This window comes from Cetorhinus maximus, chromosome 2 (genome assembly GCF_964194155.1).
Source record: "Cetorhinus maximus chromosome 2, sCetMax3.hap1.1, whole genome shotgun sequence".
Lineage (NCBI taxonomy): Eukaryota > Metazoa > Chordata > Chondrichthyes > Lamniformes > Cetorhinidae > Cetorhinus > Cetorhinus maximus.
Window position 1 is genome coordinate 121,761,725 of NC_135880.1, and position 9,721 is coordinate 121,771,445.

The following is a 9,721-nucleotide window of genomic DNA, read 5'->3' on the forward strand; positions in this document are numbered from 1 at the left end:
TTTGGCAGGAAGAATAGAGGGGCTGAATATTATTTACGTGGAGAAAGACTGCAGAAGGCTGCAGCACAGAGGGATTTGGGAGCCCTTGTGCATGAATCCCAAAAAGCTAACATACAAGTTCAACAGGTAATAGGGAAGGCAAATGGAATGTTGGCCTTTATTTTAAAGGGAATGGGGTATAAAAATAGGAAGACCTTGCTAAAACTATACAAGGCACTGGTAAGACCACACCTAGAATATTGTGAACAATTTTGGTCCCCTTATCTAAGGAAAGATATACTGACATTAGAGGCAGTCCAGAGAAGGTTCACTAGGTTGATCCCAGGTTTGGAGGATTTTCTTATGAGGAGAGGTTGAGTAGGTTGGGCCTGTACTCATTGGAGTTTAGAAGAATGAGAGGTGACCTTATTGAAACATATAATATTCTTAGGGGGCTTGACAGGGTAGATGCTGAGAGGTTGTTTCCCTTTGTGGGAGAGTCTAAGGCCAGAGGGCATAATCTCAGAGTAAGGGGGCACCCATTTAAGACAGAGATGAGGAGACATTTCTTCTCTCATAGGATAGTCAATCTGTGGAATTCTTTACTTAACACAGAGGGCTGTAGAGGTTGGGTCGTTGAATATATTCAAGGCTGAGATGGACAGATTTTTAATCAGTAAGGGAATCAAGGGTTATGGGGAAAAGGCAGGAAAGTGGAGTTGAGGATTATCAGATCAAACATGATCTCATTGAATGGAGGAGCAGACTCGATGGGCCGAATGGCCTACTTCTGGTCCTACCTCTATGGTCTTATTATGGTCTTCTAGAGTCCATTTATATGTTTCTTGCCAGTTTACTTTCATATTCTATTTTCTCTTCAAGTTTTTTGGTTCTTCTTTGCTGAACACTAAAATTCTCCCAATCCTCAGGCTTGCCATTTTTTTTGGCAACTTTGTAAGCTTTCTCCTTTAATCTAATACAATCCTCATCTTCTCTTGTTAGCCAAGGTTTGATCACTTTTCTTGCTGTGTTTATGTGCTTTTAGGGAATGTAAATTTGTTGTAGACCATGAATTATTTTTTTAAATACTAGCCATTGCCTGCTTACCTTCATACCTTTTAACATAGTTTCCCAATCTACCACAGCCAACTTGCCACTCATACCTTTGTAGTTTCTTTTGTTTAGATTTAAGATCCTTGTTTCGGATTGAACTGTATCACTTTCAAACTTAATGTAAAATTCTTTCATATTATAGTCACTCTTCTCTAAAGGATCCCCTATAATGAGATTATTAACTAGCCCTTCCCATTGCACAATACTAGATCTAAAATAGATCCTTTTCCAGCTGCTTCCTCCAGTTGGTTCTAGAAAACAATTTCATATACATTCCAGGAACTCGTCCTCCACAGCGTTAGCCTGGACTCTCATTCTTGGCCACAGGGAACAATGTCTATCCTCCTGACTATACTGTGTCCATCTACCACTACCCTCCTATTTACTCCCCCTGCTTGAACGGCTTCCTGTACCATGGTGCCATGGGCAATTTGCTCATCCACCCAGCAGCCTCACTTTCATACGTACAGACTACAAGCACCTTGAACCTGGGACAATTGCAATGGCTGAGACTTCTCCATTTCTACCTTCTCGATGCCCTTACCTGCCTCACTTGCAGCCATACCCTTCCGTGCCTGGTGACTGACCAAATCAGAAGACCCTAATCTAAGGGATGTGACCGCCTCCTGGAACAAAGCATCCAGGTAACATTCCCCCTCCCTGGTATGTTGCAGTGTCTGCATTTCTGCCTCCAGCTCAATGACCCTGTGCCGAAGCTCCTCGAGTTGCAGACGTTCACAGCAGAAGTGTTTGGATCACACTGGCATTTCGGAGAACCCACATTCTGCAGTCACAATGCATCACTTGGGAGTGTGGGGTTCCTTCAGGAATTGCAAATACTTGAAAGCAGCAGAATAAATGTCATGATTCTACGACATGAGGAGAAGTACAGCCAGCTCCTAACACACACATAGATCTGTGACACTGTCTACTGCCGCTCGGAAGGGGTTTGATTTATTTCTGTGTCTGGAACTGAAGATGGTTGATGAGAAGAAACCAGCTCCCAAGGAGGGAGCCAAGATAGCCTTAAAGAAACCGGCAGCAAAGGGCAGCAAGAGGCGGCGAAGGTCAAGGAAGGAAAGTTATCCCATCCACATCTACAAAGTGATGAAGCAAGTTCACCCCGACACCAGCATCTCCTCTAATGCCATGAGCATCATGAACTCGTTCATGAACGATATTTTCAAGCCCATTGCAGTTGAGGCTTCCCCCCTGGCCCATTACAACAAGCGCAGCACCATCAGCTCCCAGGAGATCCAGACCGCCGTGCGCCTGCTGCTGCCCAGGGAACTGGTCAAGCACACCGTGTCGGAAGGGACAAAGACGGTGACCAAGTACACCAGCTCCAAGTAAAACTCCACAATGGACTCAAAAGAAACACATCAGTTTAAACCCTAGTTTAGATGGGAAATACTCACCACCCAATCACCTACCTGCTTCCCTGTGATGTCATTCCTCAATCTTTTCTCTTTGGTTCTGTCTGTCTCCTGTTACAGTTTAGCCCCCTGCTGCTGCTCTCATTCATTTTCACACTGAAATCCCGTTCTGTCTCCTGTTACAGTTTAAGCCCCCCTCTGCTTTCGCAGATTCTCACACTCATTCCTCCTCCCAGCACTCCGCCAGTGCCCTTTGGTATTGCCTGTCAGCCAGCCAGCCCAAACTGCTGCCACCTATGCCAAGGTGTTGCAGTCTGCAGCCAGGCCTTCTAGACCTGGAGCTGCTCGAGGTAATCCTGCAAGGCCACCTGCAGTTTCCTCCACAGATACTGCCCTCAGCAGCCTCCCACGAGCCACACTGTGGCCACTAGGTTGCAATTTCTATAGCAACACTAGGGCAAGCAAAAAGGCGTTGAAGACAGGTACTAAGGGAATGAACAAGGGTGATGATTGAGTTTTGTGTGCAATATGACATGATTTCATTTATACATTTAAATTTGGATGGTTTTTATTTTTGGCATTGTGACCAAGTAGACGACGTGATGGTCATTGATAGAGAGGAGCTAAGTTGTGGGGCTATTGGTGAATGGGGAATAGGACTTGTTGTTACTGGTATCACACCCAAATGAGTTCTTCACAGGCAGCCTGGCCAGAACAGGGCCTTCTCCCGTCCTCTTCCTTCTCTTTCTCCTCCTCATGCTCCTGCCTCTCAGCTGCTCACTGTAGCTGATGTCCCCTCATGTTGGTCAGATGGTACATTATTCTTAATGCACAGAAATATGGGAGGGATTGTTGTTTTTCTCTAGAGCGTAATTGCAAGTCAGAAACACACAGATGCTCCTGAATGCCACAATGACCCCATCATATTGATATGCTTAAGTCAGTAGCAGTGTGTAAAAAAAATATAGGCTGGAAAATTCCTCAAAGCTTCATTTGCTTCCCTGGTATTACTTTGCCAGAAATCCTATAAAATCTCAGCAGCATAACAATATTCCTTTAAACCACATCCTTACATTTCATGGCTGTTCAATGCTGATTCAGCAGCAGCAGATACTAGGCTATTACATTACATCTAAATAGGGAATTTAAGAGAAAAACAGAAGTAAAATACTGTGGATGCTGGAAATTTGAAATCAATACAAAAAATTCTGGAAACACTCAGCAGGTCACGCAGCACCGGTGGGGTGAGAAGAAGAGTAAATGGGCCCTGATTTTAATGGCAGAAGACATGATAGGCTGAGGGCAGGAATTATTAAATGGCAAAAGGATTGATGGTGCAAGGCAATGAAGATGATAATGGGACAAGTGAAGGAACAAAAGGTGGGTCCAGAGGAGTCAAGAGCAGAGTGGCAGAGGGAGAGGGAAGCATGGAAAATGTGGCAAAGAGGAAAAGGCTCCTGCAGCGCAGGAATGTGGTGGAACCCTTAAGAGAATTTGTTCCCAATCTTGCTGAATCAGATTAAATACATGCTTTCATTGGCACAGGCTGCAAAAGAGCACCAGAACTGGGAACAGAGCTCTCCATCCATACTTCCAGCTTATTTGTATGTCTTTTTAAATAGGTGCAATATATACAGAGGCACACAGAATCATTAACACTATAGTAAGTCGAATCTAGCTATTGTTTAATATGCTATTCTATATTTCAATATTTTATTTACAGCTGGATTTTATAAATCTATCCTGTTATGATATACAGTTCATTAATTTCTGTCAGATGCCAGCTTTTCTTCAATAACATCATGCTCACACAACATGAATTCCTGCACTTATAGGATATAAATTTGAAATGGACACTTGTAGTAACTGAGGGTATAGCCCCTCCTGCTATCTATCAGAGTTCACGTGATGTTCTCGGAGGTTCCGACCAATGAGCCCTAAGAGTGGGTAATCCAGGGGGTGGGGCTTTCTGGCAAGCGACCTGATTGAGCATCCAGCACGTGAAAAGCTCTCTGTGATAAAGTTTATCTGTTTCCTGTTGAAACCTGTCCGCCATGTTGAGCCATTATATTTGGCGATGAGGGTAAAATAGCTCCGACTCTGCACCTCACCTTGTTACTGTGAGTACAGTGAATCTTAAAAAGGAAAGAAAAAAGACTACTCACCAGACAAACCACTCTTTGGCAGAATCGATCCTTATGATACAACTACGGAAGATCTGAGCCAGTATTTAGAGATGGAGGTGTAGAGTATGTTGGATTTTACTTCTTAGCGAATGAGATTACCACGGGGGAAAAGCAGAAATCCATCCTTTTGAGTGGATGTGGCAGTAAGACATATAGGTCAGAATTTTGAGGCCGTCGGGTAGGTGCAGTGGATGGGCCTGGGAACGACCGGGAAACAGTCCACCACCCGCGATCGGGCCCCAAACGCGATTTCATGCTGGTGTGCCAACTAAGGCCCGCCCAGCATAAAACCCACCTCCACACTGGCCGGGAAGGGCTGAGCGGGGGTGGGGTGGGAGCCTGTCGGCCCCCGGGTACAATGGCGACCTGGCAGCCGGTTTAAAAGCAGCCCAGGCAGCTCCTGGAAGGTTGTCACGGAAGAACGTCTCCAGTACTTTCGTTATGGATTCGGTGCAGTTGGACATGGCAGGCGGGAGGGCAGGTCAGGTGGGCACTCAGCCCCCCGCTTTTCTGATGAATGCCTCGCCATCCACCTGGAGGAGGTGGCTGCCAGGAGGGACACTCTTGTCTGCAGGGATGGGGTGAGGAGGCCACCACACCTCACCAAGAGGGCATGGGAGGAGGTTGCAGCAATGGTGAGCAGCCATGATGTGGTGCATGGGTGCGGTGCTGGAATGAACTGCTGCGCTCAGGAATGGTAAGTACTGTGTTGGTGTGGGTCAGTGTGCACAAGTGTTAAGGTCTGGCCGTCCACCCATGGACCTCAGGGGTGCTAGAGCCTGAGTGCCAACTGTCAGTGACGCTGGAGCTGGCCAAGGGGGTGAGCCCTGGATGCTTGCGGCTTGAGGCGCACGACTTGGATATGCTCTGCCAGGTGCTCCTCAGCTGGGGTTGGCCAGGCTGCAATGGCGCTGCAGGTAGAGAGTGGACCAATTAATGCTACTTGGTTGTTTCAGGAGAAGACGGCCCATAACAACATTGAAAGTTCGCAGACCGGCGTAGGCCTCCGTAGCCTCCTAATCCTGTCCAGATACGAGCAAGATGCCCTGGAGCTTGAGAGGTAGCATGAGTCCCATGCAACTGGGCGTGGAGAGGCAGGGATGCTAGACGAAGGTAGGATTGCAGTGCACAGAGGTGAGACTTTCAGTTTGTAGTCTCTTCAATTATATGAGCTTCGAACCTGGAGTCCCCATTGATCATTGGAAGACACTGGCACCATGATGCAGATCTCCATTGTCTCACCAGGGTGCCTGGCATGCACAATGATAGTGTGATGGCTTTAACTAATGACATGCCCTTGTTCCCCCTTTTAGGTTCACCAGCAGGCGTGTGCTCAGCCACCTATGACAATAGAGGACCACCGAGCTTCTGTTGCACCAGCATCACACCCATTCTCTAAAGCAGGCACCAGTGCAGATATCAGCACCTCAGTGGGCATTAGATCAGCAGCTAGTATCTTGGTACACATTGGGGAGGGCTCTTCACACTTGCTTGAGGTGCAGGCGGAGGCAGAGAGTGCCCAGAGCAGTTGGAGGACTACTGGGGACCAGGACAATGCTCAGTCATAGCCTGATGATGAACCTCTGGAGTCATCCATTAGGCGGCAGATGCTGGACGTCCAGTGGGATGTACGGGAGGATCTGGTGGAGATCCATGAGGGTGTGCATGCCATGGTCTCCGTTATGGAGGAGTCCATTTGGAGCATGAGCACTGTGTTGACCATCATGGCCAAGTGCACTGCCTCCTCCATTGAGAGAGTGGCAACTCTCATGGAGAGGCAGCTCCAGGAACAGAATCAGGGGTTCGTGGGGTTGCGCTCGGACCTGCAAACCCTCACACAGACACTGACCTCAGGTAGTCAGTGTCCATGTGGGAGATGGATGAGTCACCCAGTACCCCAGCTAGGTGCCTGTCCATCAATGGTGAAGAGGGAGGCCCAGAGTAACCTCACTTTGGCCACGAGCTGCCTGATGTCTCTGCGGGCTCCTCTCAGGGCGCTCTGGATGAGGGCAGCAGCTCCTCCACCCCTCTGCCAGTGACCGTGGCATCTGATGAGGCTATGGTGACAGGGGAGATGCCAGCCATGGCACAGGCCGCTCCCTCCCAAGCAGGGCCAGCCCAGGCTCTACTGGCCAGAGGACGGCCACCAAGGTCATCAAGACCAACAAGACAGCAGAGTCAGCAGGGTGTCTCCAATGCCGCTGCCAGCAAGGGGGCAACTCCAAGACATAGCACTCAGAAACATAAATTAAAGGCAGCATGAGAACAAGAGGGGCAGATCACGGGTGATTTTATGTTCATTTATGAATACTGGTCTGGGATTGAAGACCAGAAACGTTTATGTAAATATTATTGAACTGTCAGAATGAGATAAATTGTGTTTTTGTTGTCATGGCCTGAATATGCTAGATGTAGATGGCCCTGAACTTTATTGCACAGGTGCTGTGTTCTTTGTGTTCAAATGAAAGGGTCCTTTCAGACATCCGGGAGGAGTTGGCAGCCCTGGCATGAGGTGGAAGCTGATCTTTGGCAGCCTAGCTGAAGGAGCATTGGATCAAGGCATCCCTGGTGTCCCTGCCCCCCTGCAGGTTACTGAGGTCTGTCTCCACACCCTCAACATTCCCCTCACCATGCTCCTCTTCTGACTCATTATTGAACTCATCATCTGGGGCCTGTGCAGCTACATCAAGATCCTCTTCCTCCAGTGGGTTCCCCATGTCAGTGCCAGATTGTGGAGAGTGCAGCATGCAACCAGGGTCAATGACACCTGCTCCGTGGGGTATTTTAAGCTCCCCCTGAATGGTCCAGGCATTGGAAGCACATCTTGTGAAGACCAATGGTCCTCTCTATCACCACCCTTGTGGAGGCATGACTCCTATTGTAATGCTTCTCTGCCTCTGTTCTCAGGTGGCGGAGAAGCGACATGAGCTACCTCTTCAACGGATAGCCCTTGTCACCCAGCAGCCATCCATCCAGTCGGGCTGGAGCACTGAAGAGCCTCGGCATCTGGGAGTGTCTGAGGATGTAAGTATCATGGGAGATGCCAGGGTACCTTGCACAGACTTGTAGAATCAGCATCCTGTGATCACACACTATCTGCACGTTCATGGAGTGGATGCCCTTCCTGTTGACGAAGGCACCCAATTCACCCGTTGTTGTCTTAATTGCCACACGTGTGCAGTCAATGGAACCTTGGACGCAGGGAGACCCAGCAAACGCTGCAAATCCTCTGGCTCGCTGTGTCTGGCTGGCCTCGTCCGTACGGTAAAGAATAAAGGTCAGGACCTGGCTGAATAGAGCTTCTGTTACCAGTTTGGCGCAACTGTGAGCAGCTGATTGGGAGACTCCACACAGATCCCCCACTGAACCCTGGAAAGAACCGGAGGCAAAGAAGTTGAGGGCCACTATGACCTTCAAAGCCACTGGCATGGGGTGTCCACCCACATAGTCAGAGCTAATCTCAGGCCCAATCGTCTGATAAATGGAAGTCACGGTCTCCCTTAAGAGGTAGAGCCCCCTTTGGCATTGCACCTTGAACATATTGAGGTAGCTTCAGCGCCGCCTGTGAACCCTGGCAGCAGGATAGTGGCGTCTTCTGTGGCCCTTTCTGCCTTGGACTTCTTGCTGGTCCTGCGCCCCTTGTGCTTGTGCTGCTCCTCCCACAGGTCCCTCCCCTGGAGGCTGAATAGGGACACCTGGCCTCCTCTCCCTTCTGGCCCTCTCTTCCTCCTCAGAGGAGGTGCCACCAGCGGAGACCACAATACCTAATACCAGGGTAACAAAAGGCTGTCTGAACCCTCCAGGGGCCTTGCAGACACCAATAAGTCCTGAAATGAAGCCTGAAAGTGCTAACAATGAAGGCTCGAACAGACATGAAGCTAACAAGTACCAATAAGCAACCGGCTGCAAACCATCTCCAAAACTCCTCACTACTCATACTGATGATGCTGCTGACCCTTCTTATCCCGCCCATGGATGAGGTTTTTGAAAATGTCAGCTGGCCGCCTGCCCGTTTTGAGCATGCAATGAGCGCGAAATTGCACGAGCAAGGAAAAATCGCCATGAATTGGACCGTTAAGGGCCTCAAGTGGCCTGTTAATTAATGGCGGGAGTGGCTCCCCACCTATCAAAATATAACACGAGACGCTCACCCAACGTCATTGTGCACAATTTTACACATGTCCGCAGGACGTAAAATTCTGCCCATAATCTCATTCGCAACCTGACTGTCCAGAGCATACCCAATTCTAAGTCCTATAGTGAATCAGTGGACCTTAATAGTGGACTTACAGCCGAAGCCATCCATAATAATGCAGCGTTTTGAACTTAACTCCAGAGCTAGGGCTCCGGGAGAGTCCATCTAGCAAACCTGAAGCAGTTGACAGAACACTATGATTTCAGGGACACACTAAATTATTTGCTGCGGCACCGATTAGTTTGTGGAGTTCAGGCCAATGCTGCGGGATCGATTAGTTTGTGGAGTTAAGGACAACGCCATACAGCCCTGTTTACTCACCGATCGACATCGACTTTAAGCGCATCTTAGGAATCTCCCTCACCATGGAACATGCTGCGAGAGAGTCACAGGCTTTACAACACATACAACATGGTGCCGTTCTTCATGGTGGATGGGAACCTACCGCCGAGCGTGGCGCAAAAACCAAGCCCACCACATCGAAGCGAGATGCAGTGTCCACTGTTAGAAACATGAAAAGGCCTAGTAGAAACCCTTCAGCAGCAACTCCAAGATTAAGTCATTATAGATGTGGAAGTGACCACGGAGCAGATATCTGTAAATTCAAGGAGGCAGAATGCCATTACTGCCATAAGAAAAGTCATGTAGTGAGGCAATACCGGGCAAAGTCAAAGCAGCCCATAAAGCAGCAAACCAGCGTGATTGAATTAAAAAATGCAGCAGAATCTGAAGCTGCCGACACCAACATTTATTCCCCGTATAACGCCACTGCTATAAAAACCCAACCTATCATTGTCACAATCCAAGTTAATGGGAAGCCATTAATAATGGAGGTGGATACAGGAGCCTCAGCTACAGTGGTGGAAGAGCAC

General features: G+C 48.5%; 1 protein-coding gene across 1 annotated transcript; it reads left to right on the top strand.

Moving 5' to 3' along the window:
- Positions 1–2,070: 2,070 nt before the first annotated feature.
- On the top strand, positions 2,071–2,447 carry LOC144690527 (histone H2B-like). Its single transcript, XM_078558111.1, has one exon. The coding sequence runs from the start codon at positions 2,071–2,073 to the stop codon at positions 2,443–2,445; it is 375 nt and encodes a 124-aa protein (XP_078414237.1). The 3' UTR covers positions 2,446–2,447.
- Positions 2,448–9,721: the final 7,274 nt, after the last annotated feature.